Raw genomic sequence first — 24593 nt, 5'->3', positions numbered from 1 at the left:
TGTGTATTTTCCTATTTTTTCCCCGATCTTACTTTTCTTATTGCTGACCAATCCAGGTGTTTTTTAAAGGTTTTCCCTAACCCCAAAGTTATGCAACGTAAAATCTGTTAACAGCAAAGCTAGCTAGAATCAGAAAACAAAAATGTTCCTTTCCTTCTCTATAGGAAGGTGTGTATCCTGTGCTTAAAAGTGTATTTACAATTGCCAGCAACCTGAAGTACTAATATGCTCCTAAAAAGTGCATTTGCTTTGCATTTCACTACATCTCTGGGTTTGACTGCATGTTTTTCAGCCGCTGGTTTAACTCAAGAGCAAGGTCATCTGAGTACCCCATGTAGCTTTCATTTTCAAATGATGAAATGGCAGAGTAGAGGACAGAGAAAGAATGTTCTATTTACTGCTGCCGTCCCGTAGATCTGTTGGTGAAGGCTTAGAGGGGAAAATAATGTTGAAGATAAGAATTAAAGGTTGCTGAAGAGAAATCAGCCATGGAAAAGGGGTTCTTCACTGTGGGTCCATCTGTAATAAGATATTGATGGAACATGACACAAATAAAGAAATATAATAGAGATAATCTTTTTATTTTGTTCAGTTTCTCATACGCACAACAGCCACAATACTTTATTCTGGGTAATAAGGTACGATGGAGGAAGTATATGACACTTTCAGTTGTAGTGCTTTTGATAGGTACAAGTTGTTACAGTAGAGGATTGTCATTTCATTTTTTCTTAATACAGAACCCAGTGCGGCTCCTACTGATGTCAAGGCTACAGGATTGTCTGTATCAGAGATTCTGGTTGCGTGGAAACATATTAAAGAAAGTCTAGGAAGACCACAGGGATTTGAGGTATGAATACAGAATAACATAACAAAAAGCATTGTTATTGTTGCTAACATTGCATTTTGCTAAAGTGTGGAATGGTAAAATTCAATAGACATTATGCTCATAATATATGACTATCTGTAGGAGAACAAGGGCTACAGAAAACACAGCTGGGATACAGGCATAGCCTTTATTACTTGTTCATGCTTTTAAATAGTCCATTGCTCGCTCTTATAGGGTCTCTAAGGGTACATCAACACTGGAAAAAAAACTCTCTTTAGCAGTGAGTCTAAGAGCCCAAGTCAACTGACTTGGGCTCATGGGCTTAAGCTGTTGGGCTAAAAACAGCAGTGCAAGTATGGAGGTACAGTCTGGTAGGTACACCATACCAGCAAGATATTTCTAACTTGTATGACATACCTGAAAGACACAGGAGGAGCTGGTGGCCCCACTCCGGCAGCTCCTCTGGTGGAGCTGTACTGCCCCTAGCCCATCCCCCTTTCCTTCTATGGATCTGCATCTTGTCCATCTGTACAGCTGCAGCCCTGCCAGAGGACAGGTCTGGATGGGTGGGGCTGAGGGCGGAACAGCCCTTCCCCCGCCCCCCAGGCCTGTTCTGAGTGGGACTGCTGCTGTAGTACACAGACGGAGGATAGAGATGCAGCTCCGTGGAAGGGCAAGAGGTGAGGCTGAGGGTTCTCCTCCTTTTCCCACTGTGGTTCCCAGGAGAGCCCTGAACCACAGGGTCTCCCAGGAACCGCAGCGGGGAAAGGAGCAGAACACTGGCAGCTCCTCCGGTGGCTGTACTGCCCCCAGCTCTATCCTCTGGAGACAGATGGAAGAGACACAGCTGCATGGAAGGGCAGGGGGTGGGGCTGGGAATGGTAGAGCTGGGCCGGATGAGTTGCCGGCTTGGGACTTCCCAGCCACCCCACATTCTGCTCCTTTCGCCACTGTGATTCCAAAGTCTCCAGTGCAGCAGGAGGAGGACAGAGGCCCCCAGGGTAATGTGGGATGGATCATAGGGAGAGGCCAGGGCCCCAGGCTGGGGGTGGGGTGGGGAGGAGTTACATGGAGGGTCACGTGAGGAGGTCACATACCCCCCCTTTGCTGGTGCCTCCTGTCCCCCCCCCATACTGTTAAGAAATGGATTTTGCTTGCACCCTGGCTAAAAATAGCAATATAGACATTCTCGCTCAGGCTGGGTCCCTGGCTCTGGTACCCTGAAAGAGGGGAGGGTCCCAGGGCCTACGATTCAGCCCAAGAGGGAATGTGTATACTGCTATATTTAACCATATAGTGCAAGCCAGTGTCAGTTACCCAGGCTCTGAGACTGGCTGGCTTGGTGGGGGGCAGGGGGTGTTACAGCGTAGACAAATTCTAGATAGTCCAAAGGAGTTGAAAGAACTGCAGGTCAGCTAGTGTGATGACTTCACTGGCTACAGAAGTTTAAGTGTAGACAATTTTCAGGTCTAAGCAACCCGTTCAAAATAGTTATTTATTGAGAGACATCCCTGTGCCACTACCTGCGTCTGACGAAGTGGGTATTCACCCACGATAGCTCACGCTCCAAAATGTCTGTTAGTCTATAAGGTGCCACAGGATTCTCTGCTGCTATCCCTGTGCATGGCACTCCTTGAGCAAACATAGAAGACACAATCACTATCAGTAGTGTGCTTTCTTAGAGATTATTGCTGTTGGTGATGGTGTGAGGGACATCTGCTGGACAGAAAATAGCAGGGTAGATTTCATAAAGAGGGGGAAGACAGAAAATGTCATATTGCCGCTATATAAATCCATGATACGCCCACATCTTGAATACTGCATGTATATGTGGTTGCCCCATCTCAAAAAAGATATATTGGACTTGGAAAACGTTCAGAAAAGGGCAACAAAAATTATTTGGGGTATGAAATGGCTGCCATATGAGGAGAGATTAATAAGACTGGGACTTTTCAGCTTGGAAAAGAGACAACTAAGGTGGGGATATGATAGAGGTTTATAAAATCATGACTGGTGTGAAGAAAGTAAATAAGGAAATGTTCTTTACTCCTTCTCATAACACAAGGACTAGGGGGCAGCAAATGAAATTAAGAGGCAGCAGATTTAAAAGAAACAAAAGGAAGTATTTTTTCACAAAATGCCCAGTCAACCTGTGGAACTCCTTGCCAGAGGATGTTGTGAAGGCCAAGACTATAACAGCGTTCAAAAAAGAACTAGATAAGTTCACAGAAGATAGGTCCCTCAGTGGCTATTCTGTTTGCCAGAAGCTGGGAATGGGTGACAGGGATGGATCACTTGATGATTACCTGTTCTGCTCATTCCTCCAAGGGCACCTGGCATTGGCCACTGCTGGAAGACAGGATACTGGGCTAGATGGACCTCTGGTCTGACCCAGTATGGCCATTCTTATATAGAGAGACCTCAGTGTGCTTAGTGCCATGGCAAACATACCAGTAAAAATCCATTTAATCTTTCATTAAAGAAAGAGAAAAGAAGGGAAAACAATTAAAGCATTTGAAAAGTAAAGTATTAAGTAAGGCTTTCATTTTAACAACATTCCTTGCCTTTAGCTGGAGAGTTTTTAGAAGGAAACAAAATCCATGTTTGATAGTCTTGTAGATGTCCTTTCTGGGGAAAAAAGAATATGTTAGTTGGGATGGACTGGAGCAGTTGTCATTGCTGCTAATGTTAAAGTCCAATCCAGTTTCCTAAAGGACAGAGCAAAAGACAAACACACACAAAAGAGTTCAGCAAAGAACAGCAAAGATAGAAAATGCTACTTCTGTCTCTGGTGATGACTTTCACCAGCAACCTCACTGCTGGAAAAACACAGGCCCAGCACACAGCTGATCAGCCACTCCAAGACCCAGCATCAGGCTGTTTAGGGCATTGCATTTAGTTGCCTGTCTGGTTTCCTTCTCACAGCAGTGTGGCAAAATATGCAATATTGGCTGGCTAAGTCAGACTTTTATTAAACAGAAGACAAATAGAGCAAGATTGGAAAGGAAAGAAATAAGTTGGAGAAGGAAAAAGACACAGCTGACAGGGGGCGAGGCAAAGACTCACATCCCAGGGAGTTTTTGGGTTTTGGCCAGAGCCATGACAGTGTCATCTGGGTCTCTCTCTCTGGCCCAGTCTGGTCAGGACATCAATCAGGACTAGTATGAAGAAGGTCCGGGGTCCCAGGAGATGGTTGCGTGGCAGCCATGATGACAAAACTTACTACAGCGGTTGTTGCAGAAAGCTGTTTCTTCTGCTAATTGTCCCCAAAAGTCTTTTCTTCTTAACAATCTCCAAAGGGAATGTTGGGTGGAATAGTCCATCCTCTAGTTATCTTGTCCACCAATAGACCCAATTTCTAACACACGACTTTTGGTTCATTGATTTCCAGTCTTCTACTCCTCTTGTTTACCCATCATAATCTTAACAGAGTCCTTGAATGGTATCAGCTAAACCCCTTTTGTTTACATTAATTCCATCTCTGTATCCATCTTACGCCTTTTCTTAAACAATTTTGTATAACAGGTCATTATGACAATTTATGAACTTGCACTCACTTTTTATAGTTGAGCTTACATTTAGAGTAAATGTGTAGGCCCAGTTATCACAACAGGACTCAGATCCACCTAACTGGGACATGAGCACAGATTTGAGCTTGTGGTCCAGGATCATTTTTATCTTTAACCCTATATATGGGCTACTGAAATTTGTTTAACTAAAAATTAATAAATCAAAAGTAGCATATCTGGACTTGGCCAAGGAAATCCTAGTATGCATTGCTCTTGTTGTAAATAGCATCCAAAACCCAATTTCTAAGCTGAGTTTATTTTAATTTTAGAATCTAAAGAAAATCATAATCACTTCTGACGCTTTCAAAAGTATTGGAAGAGCCATTATCAAGCAAATATATAAGAACTGCAACTTACACCTCCTTATCTTTCCCAGTTATTAAATTTGAGTGAAACCAAGATGGAGCTGGTACAGAGTTATGTGGGTTTTTAAAACATGTTCATATCTGATATTCACAGTTCAGAGATTCAGTTAGAAATACAGTTGGATTACAGGAGTTACATTAATTCCCTCAATCTGCATCCAGGTTGTTTCCACTTTATGAAAACACATTACTGTGTAACATCGACAGGCCCCGGTCATCATGGGCGGGATCAAATCTGGGACCTCTGGAGCTAAATGCATGAGCCTCTACTGCATGAGCTAAAAGCTATATGCCCTTTAGCTAAGGTTTAGCTAAGTGGTCTCAGTGTCACTAGATGGGACAGAGCACCACGATCCAGGAGGTGTGTGAGTTACAACTGCATCAGGGTCTGTCAGCAGTACAGCATGGCACTTAAGCATATGCTTAACCATGTGTGATTAAGCCCTTTTGACTTCAATGGTTGTTGGACCAGGCACTAAGTACACAATTCAGAGGAATCATTTTTAGAGAGTTTATTGTTCTCATATTCCCGTAGTTAAAAACGTGTCTGTTTCCACCTTTCTCAGTCACTCTTTTATACTGTTATTCACTCGAGTAAAGTTCCTGGAAGTCGTGAGACAGATGCCCAGATATTCCATTTCATCCTGAACCAAAGTCCCAACTGGAGAAGGCAGTTTTAGGACAATAATGAAAGAGGATTCTAATTGCATTCAATTAGATATAAAGAAATAGCTATTTGGACTAGTTTCATAGTCCAATCCAATATACACAAATGTATTGGCTTTGCCCGTATTACTGCTTCTAAAGATCATGCCAAATAGCTTAAGGCCATATTGTACCATCTCACACAGTAAAACTCAGAGAGAGAAACAGAAGAGAGTAAACTCTGGTAGTGGAGCCAGTGAGATTTCTTATGAGAGCTCTTCCTGGGAAAGTGAAAGGGGATCATGTCCTCCAAACCCCAGCGATCCTGGTGATGTGCAGTAAAAGGATGTTCCAGCCACACCCAGGGGATTGCCTATCCATTCTTCTGTCCATTCTCACCACCAGCACCACAGCTCACTGAGGAATCATGATGACATCAGCTAACCTCATCAAGCTTGTCTACTATTTTTTTTTCCTCCCTGGAGGAGTGAAAGTGCAGAACAAATGTTAATGATGCTACTAGCAGCTTTAACCTTAGCTGGATTTTCAGCTGGAAACACCACCAGTTTTGGAGGGAAACATGCAGCCCTGTCTCCATTCACCCAGCCTCATCCTAACCGTGCAGTGGTTATGCAGAGGTCCATGTTGTGGCTACTGGGTAGGAATGGAAAAGGCTGATGCGTTGGCTCCTCTGCTCCCTTTTGTATTTTTCTGTTTCTGTGGTCCCCTTCCACTCCTCACTGCAGTAAGTGTATCTTTTCTATGTATTTGCGTTACCAAATATGTTTGTGGATCCGTCCATTGTAGTCATATACCAGTCAGTGAACCTGATCTGTCTACCCAGATCTTTTTTTATTATTATCCTGTGTTTCATTTACCATGTAATTCTCCACAGTGAATTCTGCAAACCACTTGTCAGTCTTGGCTTGTAATATTTTAGTCACATTCCTCCTTCGTGTTGAATGTGCCCCTTTCCCTATGCACGCGACTTGCTACTATCCGGAAAAGTTGATACCATACTGTGTTTCATTTATTATAGCTAACTGCTATATAAAGAGAACAAAATTGTACCTAATACAGATTGTAGTGGCACTGCAAATGTACCTCTCTCCATTCTGAAGTGTTTCCACTCACTAGTAACCTCTGTCTTCAATCTCCAAAATAGTATTTTATCCTCTGAAATTGCTCGCTCACTACACCCTGCCTTTTAACCTCAAAAATGAGGCTTTGTGTAATACCCTTTCAAAAATAATTGATATTTATATAAATTATGGCTACTATTTTTCCCCTGCCCTTATCCCATTGATTTCACTGATTCTCAGAATGTTCTGAGGTTTATCTCCACCTTTCTACATTTACTCTGACTTGAATGAAATAATTAGACTTTTATTTCCCAAATGAGAATGTTTTCACTAATGATGACAACTCTTTCTGGAAGAATGTAGCCTTGAAATCTTCTTCTTTTTCGTTGGTCTGTCATATAATGCCGCTTCATATAACAATGAACATGTTAATTTGTTTGTGATGGTTTCAAATAGGTAGTTCACTGGGCTCTCTTCAGGCCAGGGACTGTGTCTTCCTCTGTGGTTGGAATGTCCTTAGCGCATCTGGAGTGCAGTCCAAATAATAAATATTACCTGCTTCAAGTCCTGTGTTAGCTAACTTGCAGAACTGAGGTTGGTGATTATTATTACTATTGGTGGTTATTACTACTGTCTTCTTGTGCTGTGGGATCCAATGTTCCTCCCACACCAAGGGTGCCAGAACTGGGGGAGAGGGGAGGGATCCACTTTTTGGCACAGGCCTCCCCACTCCTGCCCCTTCTCTTCCCCCCAAATGCCCTGCCCACCCCACCCCCAGCCAGGCCAGCAGCGGGAGGCCAGACAGGGAGCCCAGACAGTGTGGGGCACTGCAGCATGGACTCTCCACTTGCACAAGGTGGGGGAGAGGGGCCAGAGCAACTCCCAGTTCATGTCCCTGCCCTGGGGCCCTGCGCCACAGCTTCCCACAGCTGCCTGGCTGCATGGCTCTTACCATGGCTGGGCTGCAGCTCCAAGGCCCCATTCCTTGGCAGGACCCGAGTCAAGGAAAACAACATGGGCAGCTGTGGGGAGCCACTAACCCTCCACCTATCATGAGCAGGGGGCCTGTGGGGAGGGACACGGGCCAGGGACTGCTTTTGAGCACCCCACCCCAGGCAGGTGGAGGGTCCACAGCTCCTGACCTGCAGTGCTCTGGCTTTTGGCTTGGCTGGGGGCGAGGCCTCAGGCAGAAGGAGCCACAGAGGGGCCTGCCCCACCCACACACTTTTGGGAAGGCTCTGCCATTGCTATTCCACACCCAACCCCTGTCCTAAACTTCCCTCAGACAAAGAGGCATTTCAGTGAATAGCTCCAGCTCTTCCTCACCCTACCAGCCTCCAGTGGAGTTTTCAGCTGAGCAGCCCTTATTCTGTCAAGTAGGAGAATAAGACTTACTTCCTCACATCCCCAGAAGGCCAAACAAGAGGCAATGTAATCCAAAGATAGTATTATTGACTCACTTGAAGTGGAGAGATTTAAATGGTGAGGGGCTAATGGTTTGGAGGACTAGCCTAGGTCATTGACTCTAATCTCCATTTAGGCTTGTAAAAAAACCCACATAGCTCACCCCATGTGACTGGCAATTTCTATTATTAAGTCCCAGAAGTGCAACAGAAAAGGGTCTTGGATTGAGAATCATTGGCAACAAATTCAGAAATAGCTTGTAAAATGCCTGCCCTCTCCCATAGTCTATTTCCCTTTGCATCACTAAGAACTAATTTAATTCACAAAAGATTTTTAAAGTATTATTTTCCCTGGCACATTGTTTACTGTGAAATGACATGGTGCTAGCTTAATCCATGAACAGCAAACAAAAACTGCCTGAAAATCTACTACCTCGTAAAAGGCGAGTTTGCTAAATGTTCTATTTACAAGTAATTTCTGATGAAGAATAACTGCAGCCCACAGGTAAAATGCTGCCCTTGTGTTCAAATGCTATTGAACCATGAGTAAAATGGCTCGAAAGCATCAAAATAACAGAAAGATGCTACATTCTCATGCTTCAATTTGTATTCTGCCTGGGGTCAGTGCAACAGTGACAGTCACTTCTTTGATCTTCACATTTCCTGTCCGTTTAGCAAACAGCATTATTAACTAGATGTTTTACCTTTTGAATGTTTGGTCTCATGTCAACGAAAGTGACAGAATAATTACTAGAGATGGACAAACCAGCAATGACCCAGTTTCAACTACATCCCTTTTTGCACTTTGTATTCCTGAAAGACAGCGCTAACAGTTGTCACACAAGTTTTATGCCAAGCTTGTTGTGTTCATTTACATGTTCCAAAGCACACATTATTTCTGGCTTCAGTGCAGCTTTGTTAGCAGCCCCTGACCTTACTAAAAAATATGCCAACAATGTGTTGATAAATAAAGCCAGTTTGTAAACTTTCACAAAACAGTTCAAATAATAGAAGACATGAACAAATGTGCATCAAAGTTTGCTTGACAGCAGCTGTTTACCAGACAGACTGATTTATTTTTTTTGTGGGGACTTAGGAAAAACCTGCGGCAAAAGTGAAAAACAGATATGTAGCCAGAACCAACAAGAAGAGTTAGCGCAGGGGTTGTTTTCCTTTCCATAGGGTGTGTGGCTAACACCTGTTCTTGGAATCTATAACAAAGAGAAAATTAGCTGTTGGCCTCAGGCATTATTTTCCATCCATTGCTAATGGGGAAAAAATTGAAAACCTAATCAGTTGGCAAGAATAAGGGCTTTGGTGTTGATTTTTTCACTCTTTTCATTTCTGAAGAGTTAAGGGCTGAGATTTAAATCACAAATAAGATCACAAAGCTGCTGTGTCAATGTCATTGAAATTCTCCCAAGAGTTAATATCTTGAGGCTCAGATTAGACCTAGTTCAAAGATCACTTTGCCAAACAGTAAATTCAGAGAATACGGAGTGCCATTTTCAGATAGGGTTACTGAACATAATGACTATTGCTTATGTCCAATTTGTCCTGTCAAAGAACAGCATCTGCCAGTGGTGTTCTGTGCCCTGACATGTACCTCATGTGTACATGTAAATTTTTACACCATCTGACAGAAAAATTGTGTCTACCTGGCTGTCTCATCATAATCATGCAAAATTTAGTGCACAATATATTTTAGGGAAATTTGGGACGTGCCTAGGTGTGTGATGTGTATTTTCATCAGAGGCTGGAAAAGCAATATAAAAAAGGGGAACTCGTATTTCACCAATATAAATGCCAATTAGCTGAATTTCACTTGAGGGCTGGGGGTGGATGAATTTCTCCATGAATAAAATAGTCAATAAGAACAATCAAATGGTTTTACAGATAGTTAGAGTAACACTCAATGCAGTGATACAAGGATTCAAACTGTTGCAAAATTCTAGACTTTTGCTACAGCATGAAGGTCCAATCCAGTTTCTTTTCAAGTCTTTAGTGGCAGCTGGATCAGATCCTAAATCTCTAGAGAAAAATCTGCCTATTGACTTTTTCATTCCCTTTGCAAACTCTCTGCAGCCTGCTACTAAAACTGAAGGGCTGCTGGTCCTAAAAGGGGTTGCTGGGTATTTTATAACTACCAACCACAATATTTTAAATTAGGGGGAAATTACCATATTGCCTTATTTCACTTAAGGTGTGGGTGGAATATAGGGTTATACACAACATTTGAGACTCCTCTGCCAAAGAGAACTCAATGGTGTTTGTTGTTGCTTTACAGTCAATAATTGCTTTGTTTACAATTGGGGTGAAAAACTAGTGAGTCACCTTCCTTTTGTCAGTAACACCTACTTTTCTTTTACTGTCGCTGAACAAGGGTCATGATAATAGTTCAAGAAGATACAAGAGGCGGCAGCTGTTTATGAACTCTCAGTAACTTATCACAGATTCCTCAATACATTTTAACTCTTCAGACTGTCATTTCCCAGGAATCCAAGCAGTGTTCCTATGCAGCTTCCTAGATAGCTTTGTGGTTTATGAACACTGTACGTACATATACATGAGCACTTCAAGATGAAATGGGAAGATTTGGAGAGAAGGGCAGTTGACAGGCAAGGATGGCAAATGTGGGTAACCCAATGTGCAGCAAAGCACGGGATGGACTAAGGTCTAAAGACATACATATGAGAGAGATTGTGTTTGTGACCAATGTTACTTTAACCATTTTTATTTTTAAAAGCATGCAGGTTTTTCTGCTTGCTTTTTACATTACAGGAATATCAGGCTGGCACATCCCTAGTTTTTGCAGCTAAGTGCATGGTACTGCAATCTGTGCTCATTAAGAAGGGAAGAGAAGTGTTTAGTCAGATTGTTTAAAACTTTGCTAAAGGAGCAGTGACCTTGAATATTTTTGAAATTGACTAATTTTAGTAAAATTCTATTTTCCTTTCTCGCTACTGATGTTTAGAAGTATGCTTGAGATGAGCATGAGAGCACCACCACCAATCACAGTGTACAGTGGTGCCAACTGTCATGACATTGGCTGTTTTTCTTGAAGCCTCAGCTCCTAAAATAATGTAATTACATGAAAATTCCAGCTTTCAGTTTTAAAATGAAAGTTTGTAGCTCTTGTGGCTGCAGAGAAAAGTTTGACCAAAAAATGTGACAAAAGTGCATCCTAAAGGTTCAAAAACAAAGTCAATAAATAGAACACAAAATTTATCATTTTAAGAAACTCATGATTTTGAAGCTGAGTCCAGGATTATTTTTTTTTAGAGTCATGATTTTTGAACACATGGGGTGGGCAGTACTAAACTCAACCCCACCTCTTTCCCTCTAGACCCAGATAGCTCTTCAGTTTCATCTGTATTGTTGCTGCTGTTATTGGTAAGCAGTCTCCTTCAGACTCTTGAGGAGGTTGTGTGTTATCAGCAAGACAGCAACACTGACTATTCCCAAAGTGAGACAATAGAGACAAATGTATTTTTTTAATCTTTCAATTACCATATCTTTAAAGGTTACTTGTAAGCATAATTGATATGACATTTTAAGATGGGAATGTGGTTTTCAAGTTGCTTAACTCAAACTCCAGAAAAACAGTTGTGAGCACAGCGTTGTCTGTTCAAGATTCCATTTCCCCAAATGAGGAAAGAAGGAAAGCGACAGCTCAGGTTTCCTCTCCATGTTTTCAGCCTATTTTGGTGTCACTCTAATTCTACAATACAGGGAGTCCAGCAGCAAAACAGAGAGAAATCTAGACTTGATTGATATTTCTTAATTAAAAAAAAAAACAGGAAAGACTGTTTATTTTGTTCAAAAACAACTACAACAAAAATGTTGAAAGGCTATTTTCACCAACCATAACTGAGTATTAAAAAGCGCACAAGTAGAAACAATGCATATTCTTTTGCCTTTCACCTTCAAAACTTTCTCTATTCCTTTGTGGAAAACCTCTTGTTCCATGTGGAATCCTAATTCAAACACATCAGCAGCCAACCATAGTAAATACACTTTGAGAAGGGTACTGTGAGACCATGTAAAAGTTGCAGATAAAACAATAAATTCTATTCTAAAGTAAACAAATTCTATTCCATGTCTTATACAATAGATTAAGGTTCACAAGCCAATTTCAGATGAAATTATAAAATGTCTAAAAGTAAAACCTGTAGTAAGGGAACAAATATATATTAATTTACAATCTTATAGTGGTAAAAAAAATCCACTTATGGGTATTTGTGAATTACGAATCATTGTTAAACAAAATTTAGAAGACATCAGATTTGTAGTAGTTGAGGGACAAGGTATTTCTATTTTTGGTTTAGAAACATGTTTAGCACTAAATCTAAGGCCTTGTCGACACTGCTCAGTTTTGTTGGCAAAAGGCAGCTTTTGCCGACAAAACAGTGGAGATGGACACACTACAATTCTACTTTTTGTGGTAAAACTCTCCTGTTTTGCCGGCAAAATAAAACCACCTTGATGAGTGGCATAAAGCTTTTTGTGGCAAAGTTAAGATGACAAAGTGTCAGTGTAGACCCTGCTGTTCATTATGTTGCCATAACTGACCTCCCCAGTATTCCACAATACCTGCCGTGACTGCTCTGCTCACTGTTACGAACTCAGTTGCCCTGCAGGCATGAACCCCTCCCTTTTTAAAGCTCCGGGAAGCTTTGACATTCCTCAGTGTGGAGAGCTCATATGCTGAGTGTGCCATTCCTGGCAACAAAACAGCAAACAGGAAGTCTACACAACACCTTCAAAAGATGAGTCTGAGAGCTTAAATTTATGCCTTTGCTAGACACTAAAAATCATAGACTGAATAGAGACACTGGATTTATGGCTTATTACAATAATCCATAACCCACTAACAGTTCCCCATTCTAAGATGCCTTTTTTCTCCTCCCTTCCTTTTCCCCCTGTGACTGGAAGGGTGTTAATGGGACATATCATCTTGAATGGTTCCTTGAAGTATGTATTAACTACTTATACTAAACAATCTGTTCCACCTTGTATTTAGTTGACACACTGAGTACATTTTCCAGACCTGAAGAAAATCTCTGTGTGAGTTTGAAAGCTTGTCTTTCTCACCAGCAGAAGTTGGTCCAATAAAAGATATTACCCCACTCGTCTTGTCTCTGTTAAGTTAAAAGAGAACATTTTAAAATGCCTCTGAGGGAAGAAATATCTGGACAAATGTCAGGAGCAAATCACTTTTCTTCTTTAGATGCTTCAGATGTATTTTGGCAAATATCATTGGATCAAGACAGTCTATTGCTATGGATGTTTAGCACACCTTTTGGACATTATTATTTTAAAAGATTACCTTTTATATTATGTTCAACTCCAAAAGCTTTTCATAGAGCAGTACAAAATATTTTTTAATATATAGATGCCACACAAGTGTATGTAGATAATATACTAGTAACACTTTTAGAGAAGGATGATATAAGATTAACTAAAGAATTATTATTGCAAAAGAAGCAGGACTGAAATGTAACAAAAAATTTAGCATGCAAGAGTTAACATTTCAAGGAGAAAAACTGACTAGTCAGGAATTACAGATTGATCCACAGTGAATACAAGCCATTGATAATACTGCTGACCCAAAAGATAAGGAGCCATTACAGAATTTTTTGGGGGTATATTTAATTTTGCAGGAAAATACATACCAAGCCTAGCATTAAAAAACAAGTTTAAGGCCTGTATGTTGTAAAAGTAATCAGCACAAGAACTCAAGTAGCTTAAATAACTAATCAAAACAACTCCTCGCACAATTTACAACTATATCCAACACTTTTATTGTCTGCAATGACATCTTCTGGGTTCAGACAAACACAAACTCCGCAGGCACTGACCTTAGTCAGCAATCCATTCGAATTTCCTTTTGGTAAAACTAGTTGTTCTTCTCAATTACAAAAGATATGGATGGCTAGGAGTATGAAAAGACAAAGAGAAAGTTATAGCCATATATTAACATCCAAGTGTAATCTTGCCCAGAAGACACAATAAGGGGATTTTAAAATAGGGAAGAAATTGTTTTAGGGGCTTTGAAATGCATTTGAAACTGGAATGAAGTCATTAATTATGCAGCCACAGTTCAGACTTTTGCTGCTTGGTTTTATGCAGTATCTGTGTTTTTCTTTAGGTTTCCCGCCAGTGCCTTGTGGTGCAGCACAATTGGCAGGGTGTGTGTTCTCTTCCTACACTGTGCTTGTGTTTAACTGCAGGGTCACGTGCCTATCATCTTCAAAGAGACCAGCAAACAGGCAGAGTTGCAGGCAGTCTGCCACCTTGGAAGAAGTCAATTAGTATGGAGGCCATTTTTGAAATTAGTGTCCAGAGGAAATGGGCTGTGAAAGTCAGAAGGTAGCTGGCATCTTCACTCCCTTTCACCTAGGAAGGAAGAGAGAGGAAAATAGGTATATTTACAACTCATCAGAGCCAGAGAAGGAAACTATTCTTTGTCTTCTGCTACTCACAGAGGCCAAGAAAGTGGGAGGCTCATGCTGAGAATTCCTCTTCTATACCTCTCCAGGGGGTGTGGCAGTTCTCTCTCCTTTATCCTCATGGGCAGCATGTGAACTCTCCCTGCCCCGCCATTTGGAGGGTAGCCCCTGCCCTGCCTCTTCCACCTCAGACCTCCAGGGCCCCAAGCTCTCCACCGCCTTCCCGAGCTGCCCTGAGCCTGGCATGCTTGCCCGAGCCACAGCTGGTCAAAGAAACCCTGAGCCGTGACTGTCTGGCTGGAGCTCTGAGCCCTGCCGTGGCCCAGCCCTTAGGCCACAGCGGGGAGCGTTAGCAGAGGTTTGGGGAGGCTTAGCCAGCCTCCATTATGCGCCGCCCATGCCTAGGCTCTTGTCATAAATAGATAGCTAAGGGTTAATGTTTCTTTTACCTGTAAAGGGTTAACAAAGGGAACCAAACACCTACCACAGGACCAATCAGGAAACCGGATTTTTCAAAGTCAGGGAGGGAATTTTTGGGGTCTGAGTCTTTTTGTCTGTCTCTCAGCTATGAGAAGGTTCTTTCTATCTTCTAATCTTCTGTTTCCAAATTGTAAGTACAGGTAGAAAAACAATATAGGCTTTTATGTTGTTTTAGTTGGTAAAACCCTTCTGCCCCTCTGAGTTGGCAGCAACAAGGGCCAGGTTCAGTATCCAGGGGTTCCGTTTCAATAACACAAGGCATAACCGGCTCGAGCCCCCACCCAGTGACCTGGGACACTTACATACCATACCCGCCTGGGCGCCTCTAGGAGGCAATACTTCCCCTCTCACAAGCACGGAGTCTGAGTGTAGCGAAATCTTTTTAATAAAGGAAGGATCAAGTGGCAATCCCATTGGAGAAACACCACAAACAGAGTTATAACATAAACCATAACCACCCCCCAAGTACATTTGGCAATGTCCTTTCCCCCTTAGGGTCTTAATCCAATCACTCCGAAGTCCAACAATCCAAAAGTCTCTGGTCAATGCCACCCAGAATTCAAGAGTCTATCTGTAGAGGTCCCTCCCCCGCACTGGGTGAAAGGGGCACCTTACGTGGTCCAGGGCCAACTGCCTGCCTCTCCGTGGTTCTGCTTCCGCCTTCTCCACGAACTGCTCACCTTACCAGCCGCTCCACTCTGCTCCTCCGGCCGTCCTCACAAACTGCTCCGCTCCACCAGCTGCCTCGTGAGCTGCTCCAGTTGTCCCTGCAAACTGCTCGGTTCCGCTTGCTCTGTCGGCTGCTCCACACGCCCCACAGCTACTCCGCTCTGCAGCCGCTCCACTCCACCAGCTGTCCTGTGGTCCGCTCCAGCCATCCTCATAAACTGCTCCACTCCACCAGCTGCTCTGTTCCACAGTATGTTCAGGCTCCCCCACTAGTTAGCACAGTATCAGTGCTCCAGCTCAGTAATTTCAGCTCTTTGTGATTTCAGCTCTTAGTGATCTCAGCACATAGTAGGGAGCCCAGTGCTAGTGCACCATTAGCCAAAAGTGAGTTCAGCTCAGCAACCTGTATCTAGAGTCTTAAGGAATAAAAAATCACTCTGATTCCACAGTGGAGAGAGGAGGGGGTGCAACTGGTGCTTCTAGCTCCACAAGGAGCCTGCACCACCAGGCACATACCTGCCCCAACCTCTCTCTAGTCACAGGTTTTGGAACCCATGTCCCTTGTCTAGCAAGTACCACCCAACTGAGTTGAGTCATTTCTGTCACAAAGCAGTCCACAGCTTGGCAGTCTGGGATGGGGTAGGCGTGCTTATGCAAATATTTGAGATTTCGCATTCCAGACATTCTTTCCACACTTCCCATACTTCACCAGCAGATGGTCGGGTACAGCTCATCCTGACTCTGCTTACAGTTGTATTTTACATGTGTGTAGCTTGCTGGAATGTTTCAAAATGGATATCTTTTTGAATCAGACTGTTATTCATATTTTTCTTATAAACAATGCCCTGTATTGTCATCTTGATTACAAGAGAATATTTTGATATCTTTTTTTCTTTCTTTTTTTTATATAAAGCTTTCTTTTAAGACTTGTTTGAGTTTCTCTCTGGGTAGGCTAAGGAACGAAGGGGATGGGAATTCTCTTTGTGTTAGATCTACGGAGCGTAAGCTCTGCAGCACCAGGGAATTGCTGGGAGGAGGAGAGATAGAATCTTTTCTGTTTCCTTGTATTGGGGTTTGTCTCTTTGTGGAATAGAGGAGACATGCTTCTTGGTATTGTGATGTAAAGAGATTGCATCAGTACTCTCCCAGGTAGCCCAGATAGGAAAGTCTGGGTGGGAGAGACGGGAAGGAAGTGGGTTATTTCCTTTGTTTGTGAGACTCAGAGTCTCTGAGTCTTGGGGTCCCTCCAGGGAAAGTTTGGGGGACCAGAGCGAGGCAGGCGCTGTAATTCCTGTCTGGTGGCAGCGAGATAAGATCCAAGCTGGTAATTAAGCTTAGAAGGGTTCATGCTAGCTTCTCAGGTTATGAACGCTAAGGTTCAAATTTGAGTAGGAAGCTACGACAGCTCTAGATGGTGTTTGCTCTTGCTGATGTAGGAACATGAACCTAGCTTGGGAATGTAACTGACAACACCTGATAGACATTGGCAGAAAGTCAGTTCCTAAGGGCATGGCTACACTTGCAAATGTAGAGTGCTGTGAGATAAATCAGCCCTCAGAGAGCACAGCAGGGAAAGCGCTGCACTCTCAGCTGTAAGCACACTGGCATGGCAACATTTGCAGCTCTTGCAGCGGCTTTGGGAGTTGTGTATTATGGACAGCTATCCCACAGAGCACCTTTTCCCATTCTGGCACTGTGGCTTGTTGGAAGGGTGTGAGGGGTGCAGGGCATTCTAGGTCCTGTCCCAATGCCCCATGATGCATCGCTTCGCATCCCAGCAATCCCTCTGTTTCTGTCCATATTTGGCGCCATCTTTCAATGTTTTTTGTACTGCACACACTGTCTTCCCTTTCAGTCTGCGGGAATGGATCCCAAAGTGCTGAGGAATATGCAGATGGTCTTGCCATCATGTCATGTTTGGCAGTCAAGTTACTCCTTAAGCTACAAACTGACAGTGAGGAGTCCAACGATGATATCGACTCGCGTAACGCATATGACATGAGATTGCTTGTGACATTCATGGACCTGCTCGCCACCGTGGAACACCGCTTTTGGGCTTGGGAAACAAGCACTGAATGGTGGGATCATATCATCCTGCAAGTTTGGGATGACAAGCAGTGGCTGCAGAACTTTCGGATGAGAAAAGCCACTTTCATGGGACTGTGTGAGGAGCTCGCTCCCATCCTGCGGCGCAAGCACACAAGAGTGACTGCTGCCTTGCTGGTGGAGAAGCGGGTGGCTATTGCAGTCTGGAAGCTGGCAACTCCAGACAGCTACCGATTGGTGGCTAACCAGTTTGGAGCAGGAAAGTCAACTGTTGGAATCATATTGATGCATGTTTGCAGGGCCATTAATTGCATCCTGCTCAGAAGAATCGTGACTCTGGGTAATGTGCATGATATTGTGGCTCGCTTTGCACAAATGGGTTTCCTTAACTGTGGAGGGGCGATAGATGGGATGCATATTCCAATTCTGGCACCAGCCCACCTAGCCGCCGAGTATGTAAATCGGAAGGGGTATTTGGCGAATGTGATTGCAGAGCCATTGGCCATTATCTTTGAAAACTCATGGTGATCAGGGATGGTCCCAGATGACTGGAAAAAGGCTAATGTAGTGCCCATCTTTAAAAAAGGGAAGAAGGAGGATCTGGGGAACTACAGGCCAGTCAGCCTCACCTCAGTACCTGGAAAAATCATGGAGTAGGTCCTCAAGGAATCAATTCTGGAGCACTTAGAGGAGAGGAAAGTGGTCAGGAACTGTCAGCATGGATTCACCAAGGGCAAGTCATGCCTGACTAACCTAATTGCCCTCTATGAGGAGATAACTGGGTCTGTGGATGAGAGGAAAGCAGTGGATGTGTTATTCTTTGACTTCAGCAAAGCTTTTGATATGATCCCCCACAGTATTTGTGCCGGCAAAGTAAAGAAGTATGGGCTGGATGAATGGACTATAAGGTGGCTAGAAAGCTGGCTAGATCGTCGGCTTCAATGGGTAGTGATCAATGGCTCCATGTCTAGTTGGCAGCCAGTTTCAAGAAGAGTGCCCCAAGGGTCAGTCCTGTAGCCGGTTTTGTTTAATGTCTTCATTAATGATCTGGAGGAAGGTGTGGACTGCACTCTCAGCAAGTTTGCAGATGACACTAAACTGGGAGGAGTGTAGATACATTGGAGGGTAGGGATAGGATATAGAGGGACCAAGACAAATTAGAGGACTGGCCAAAAGAAAACTGATGAGGTTCAGCAAGGACAAGTGCACAGTCCTTCACTTAGGACGGAAGAATTCCATGCACTTCTATGGATTAGGGAATGAATGGCTAGGCAGCAGTTCTGCAGAAAGACCTAGGGGTTACAGTGGACAAGAAGCTGGATATGAGTCGACAGTGTGCCCTTGTTGCCAAGAGGCTAACGCATTTGGGATGTATAAGTAGGGCATTGCCAGCAGATGGAGGGAAATGATCATTCCCCTCTATTCGACATTGGTGGGCCTCATCTGGAGTACTGTGCCCAGTTTTGGGCCCACACTACAAGAAGGATATGGAAAAATTGGAAAGAGTCCAGCAGAGGGCAACAAAAATTATTAGGGGGCTGGAGCACGTGATTATGAGGAGAGGCTGAGGGAACTGGGATTGTTTAGTCTGCAGAAGAGAAGAATGAGGGGGATTTGATAGCTGCCTTCAACTACTGAAAGGGGTTCCAAAAGATGGCTCTAACTTTTCTCAGTGGTACTAGATGACAGAGAAGGATAATGGTCTCAAGTTGCAGTGGGGAGGTGTAGGTTGGATATTAGGAAAACTTTTCACTAGAGGGTGGTGAAGCACTGGAATTCGTTACCTAGGGGAGGTGATGGAATCTCCTTCCTTAGAGGTTTAAGGTCAGGCTTGACAAAGCCATGGCAGGGATGATTTAGTTGGGAATTGGTCCTGCTTTTGAGAAGGGGGTTGGATAGGATGACCTCCTGAAGTCCCTTCCAACCCTGATATTCTAAGATTCTATGATTTTTCTATGGTTCTTCACGCGCTTGTGGATCATTGTGGGCATTTCATTGACATTAACACAGGCTGGCCCAGAAAGGTGCATGATGCACGCATCTTTTGGAACACTGGCCTGTTCAGGAAGCTGCAAGCCAGAACTCTTTTCTGAGATCAGAAGATCATCAGTCAACATGCCCATTGTGATCCTTGGAGACCCCGCTTACCCTTTAATGCTGTGGCTCATGAAACCCTACACAGGGAGACTTGAAAGCAGCAAGGAGTGGTTCAACAACAGGCTACGTTGGTGCAGAATGACTGTGGAGTGTGCTTTTGGCCGTTTAAAGAGCCACTGGCACTGTCTGTATGGGAAACTGGACCTAGCCTATGACAACATCGATTATATTCGTATGCTGTATCCTCCATAACATTTGTGAAGGGAAGGGTGAAAGATTCACTCACGCATGGAACTTGGAGTTCAACACCTGCAGGCTGAATTTGAACAGCCATAGAGCAGGGCTATTAGAGGGGCCCAGCACGGGGCTGCAAGGATTAGGGATGCCTTGAGGGAACAATTTGAGGCTGAAAGCCACCAGTAAGGTTTGGTGCCCTGCACAGGAGTGAAGTGCAGTGGTTCCAATGTGAGTAGGAAACTGTGCTTGCTACACTGACTTGCAGTGCCTTTTGCTTTCCTGGGCTAAGGTATCTTTTACTTAATGCATTAATAAAGAATATTGTCAAAGCCAAAAAAGCCATTTATTTAAAATAAAATTTGTTTATTGAAAAGAAACGCAACTGCTTGGGAAACAGAAAGGGCAAGGGAGTAAGGTGGGGAACGGTAAAATCACAGATTTACATGTGTCCTGTTCTCATATTCAGTATTCCTGTCTAGAGGGCTGTGCAATGACTGCTGCACTTCAGACTGACTAAAATGCATGGTGATGGGGGTGGAGTGCAGTGGGTAAGGGTCATAGTTTGCTGGGATGGGTGATGAAACTGCAGGTGTTGGAAGCAGCTGGTGGTGATAAGAACCCGGATGTTGGGGAAAGTGGGTTGGAGGTGACATGGAGGCACAAGGAAAAGAGTTTTGGGACAAGGGCTGTGGGGAGAACGGGCATGGTAGTGCTTCCCTGCATGGCTACAAGCTCCTGGATCGAGTCTGCTTGGTGCTCCATAATGCTTATCAGCTGCTCCATGCTTTGGTGTTGGCATGCCACATTCTGCTGGCAGACCCTCCTTTCACTCTCTCGCCATTCCTATGCTTTTTGATTTTCATTAAGGGACTGCTGCATAACTTCATGCGGCATGTCTTCTTTGCTTTTATGTGGCTTCTTCCTAATTCTTTGGAGTCTTTTGGCTGGTGATAACATGGATGGCTGAGATCTCAAGGTTGCATCTGTAAATGCAAAATGCAACACTTAACAGAGGCAGCATTGTTGACAACAGAGCAATGATTCGCCCATACTTAAAGACAATCACAGTCTAACAATAGCAGGATTTGCCCATCTCAAAGAAAGCACACATAACCCACAGGAGCCCCAAAATGGTGAGTAAGCGCAGGATCGAGGGGGACTGATTGTTTCACATCCGTTTGTCATCTGGGGTTCTGTGCCTTGGGGAGAGCCAACAGCTGCAGGAGGCCCCTATACTGAACATTGTCCCCACACTTTCCACAGGAGTTCGTCCTGGAAGATATCTCGCTGCTGAGGGTCACCTGGGAAGCAAGGGAGGGTCTTCTACTACAATGCGGCTTCCGCCCTGGCCCATATGCAGCTTGCCTGTGTGCAGCAATGGTCCCCCCGCCCCTCATGGCATAGTGGCGCGAACATGTTAGACTGACTGGGACAAGGAGTACAATCGTTCTCCCAAGGAACCTGCGCAAGCGCATTGCACAGCTTCTGGATGAGACCTTTGAAGAGATCACTGAGGCCAGTTACTGCAATGTGAGAGAGCACATCAGTGCCCTCTTCTGCATCTAGGCATGCATGCAGCCCTAACTCTCCTTGCCCCAAGAGCCCGCACCGAATAACTTCCTTCCCAAAATAAAAGCCGCTTACTGGGCATCTCCTCTAGTGTTTGTCCTTCCCCAAGCACCGGCCACTGCGACTGGCTACCTTCCCTCCGGCTTGAGAACAGCTCCTGGCTGCACACATCTATGGATGCCAGGCTGTCCCCCTCCTCCTCAGCGCCCTTGCTCATGCTTTCCTCCTCCTCCTGCTTTGTTGAACTGGGCTCTGAAGTGTCCATGGTGGTCCTTGGAGTGAAGATGGGGTCACTCCCCATTACTGCATCCAGCTCTTTGTGGAAACAGCAGCTCACGGGGGCAGCACCAGAGCGGCGGTTTGCCTCACGGGCTTTGCAGTATGCACTCAACAGCTCCTTCATTTTAACCCTGCACTGCAGTGCGTCCCAGTCATGGGCCCTTTCCATCATGTCCTTTGATATCTGCCCGAAGGTATCGACATGGCAGCATGGTCACCTGGAAAGATGCGCTGAGAGCACTCCACGCCTTGCTGAGCAAACTGGAAGGGGATTTTCAAAATTCCCAAAATTCCCAGAGGATTGCCAGGAGCGCTGCAGCCATGGAGTCAGTGCACTCTATGTGACTTGCCAGTGTGGACGCGTCGTGAGTTAGAGCACACAGGGCTGCTTTAATGCACTCTAACTTGCAAATGTAGCCATGCCCTTAGAGAATATGAACCTCAAAAGGGTTGATTGCCACTATGTTCCTGTGGTTTCAAAATTCACTCATCCAAAGTACCTACTCATGTGTGATGTGGTAGAAACTCTCTAGAAAATAGCTAATCTATAACATGTGGTTGTTTCTATTAGTCACCATGCAAATATCAGGCCTGATTCCCCACAGCCTTCAGTCTTCATGTGCCACATGTGTGTAAAGACGGTGTAAAATGCTGTGAAATCAGAATTTCAGTCACTCACACCTGTGATAGAGTAAATTTACCTTTACGGTCACTTGAGAAGCAGCTTGGTCTAATGGATAGAGCACTAGAATAGGACTCCAGAGACCTGAGATGAAATCCTGGCCCTACTGAAATCAATGGGAGTTTTGGCATTGACTTCAGTGAGGCCAGAATATCACCGCTGGGTTCTGCTGCCAGCTCTGCCATGGACCTGTGACCTTGGGCAACTCAATTCTCCTTACTGAACTTGTTTCTCCTCCCATATTTTTTCAGTCCTTGCCTATTTAGACAGTAAGTTCTTCAATGCAAGGACCGTCTCTACACTGTACAGTGCCTAACACAGTGTGGCCTCAATCAATATGTGCTACTGTAATACAAAATAAATAAATGTAAATGACTGCACAAGGGGCAAAGCATAGTGGAAATTCAGGCCCATAGAGTGGACAACTGTCTCATGATCGATTGATTCTTCCATGGCACACTGGACCTGATTAACCATTGCCTTTCTCCAATGGTTCTCAGTGGTATTACTCCAGGATAAAATTGGAGTAATTCACCGGTACCTCACGCCCATTATACCAACCACTGCTGACTACAGTTGCGGTTGCTCCATGGGCTTGTACTTTGTTTTATTTTTCATATAAACCTCTGGATTTCTTTGGTTCGCTATTATCTTGGACACTTTCCCAAGAGCACAGTAGTATCCCCTGACCTTTTCTCAGAGGAAATCTTGTCTAGATAAATATGAGTAACTTATTCTGAAACAACTAACCTCAGGGAAAGGTAAAAAGGTGGAATAAATGCAATGGCTAGAGGTATGATGCTGAGATAGAGGTATGATGCATGGATAGTGGTCTGCTAAATATAAACGATTCAAATGGTTGTTTAGTGATAGCTTCTGTTGAGGGGAGAATCCTGGAGAACGATGTAATCTCACTGCTGTCTGAGTGAAGTGCCATTGATAGACCTATAGGAGAAAGAGTTTCTTTTTTATTATGATGTCTTAGAAATTAGATACCTGAATCTGAAGGGAAGAAGCTATTCAGAATTTTCATCTGAGTAGTATAATCTTGTAGAGAATATGACAAGCTCAATGCAGCTATCAACAGTCATGGACTTATATCCACCAAAGGTAGCTTTAGCTTTTGTGTGTGGAAAGGAGTGGCAGAGGCATGCTTTCTAAATTACATTTTTCAGAAACCTGCTTCTATCTGAATAACTAAAACTGAATCCCCTTCTCTCCTTTCCCTCCCCCAGCAATGCTATTTCTATAAGATTAACCCACTACAAGATTTTCTTAGATGTTCTATCATCTCTTATTCATTACATTGACACAGATCTTGTGGCTGGGCATTATGCATTATGCAGGGCCATTGTGCCACTTCTTCAAATGATTCAGTCAAAGCTTTCCCGGGTTGTATGGTAAATGTTTTTGATGATCTGTGAGAGGTGAGCTCTCCTTGAATTCTTTAAAGTTCTTATTCTGTCAGCACTTCTCTGTGGTTGTGTCTAGCTAGTCACAACATCTCATACTGGCAGAATGTGATGCATTGCATTTCAATGATGCTGTGAGTCATAATGTGATATGCTGACTCTAGACAGCTGGAGAGGTGTGACAAGCACCACTCATGTGTGAGCTGAGGTTACAATTCCCACATGTTTGAAAGGACCTGTTAATTTGATAACAGGAGGGGCTTCCAAAAAAGCAAGCAATAACAAATAAAAAGGAAGTTTCACGAATGCCTAGATTAATCCTCCAAATGGTCATTCATTGGCAGGTTGGTTACTGGAAAGATATGGAGCAGGAAGAAGCATCAGAAAAAGTCAAAACTGAAGGAAATGAGTCGTCCATCATTTTGACAGGATTAGAAGGAAACACATTATATCACCTAACAGTGAGGGCGTACAATGCTGCAGGATATGGACCACCGAGTAGCACAGTCCGTGCAGCCACCAAGAAATCCCGTAAGTGACCTGGATTCTTTTGTGTGTGTGAAAAAAAGTCTTACCCCCTCTGGAGTTCTCTTTAGCTGGGGTATACAATAAGCGGAGCTGGTATATAGTTTTGATTCATGGCTATGCTTCTATGCTTAGATCTGAATTTTAAAGTGACATGACAAAGTTTGCATTCACAACAGACAAATGTTACCTTCCTGGAAAACAAGGCTAAGCATTTTTGACGCAGAAGAGAGATAAAAGGATTCAGGTTCATAA

The 24593-nt window shown here is 43.8% G+C and overlaps 1 protein-coding gene and 1 long non-coding RNA gene across 2 annotated transcripts in view; one reads left to right on the top strand and one right to left on the bottom strand.

The window, feature by feature from the left end:
* The window catches only part of LOC142046123 (uncharacterized), a 771893-nt gene that overhangs the window by 602842 nt on the left and 144458 nt on the right, over positions 1-24593 (bottom strand). The gene's annotated exons all lie outside the window — the stretch shown is intronic.
* The window catches only part of CNTN5 (contactin 5), a 1078547-nt gene that overhangs the window by 1038756 nt on the left and 15198 nt on the right, over positions 1-24593 (top strand). The window contains exons 21-22 of the mRNA XM_075061721.1: positions 738-847; positions 24158-24344. Of these exons, the coding sequence (XP_074917822.1) occupies positions 738-847; positions 24158-24344 (297 nt within the window). The remainder of the gene's footprint in view (positions 1-737; positions 848-24157; positions 24345-24593) is intronic.

This window comes from Chelonoidis abingdonii, chromosome 1 (assembly GCF_003597395.2).
Source record: "Chelonoidis abingdonii isolate Lonesome George chromosome 1, CheloAbing_2.0, whole genome shotgun sequence".
Classification (NCBI taxonomy): domain Eukaryota; kingdom Metazoa; phylum Chordata; order Testudines; family Testudinidae; genus Chelonoidis; species Chelonoidis abingdonii.
Note: the sequence above shows the minus strand (reverse complement) of the source record. Positions and strands in the feature narration are given on the sequence as shown.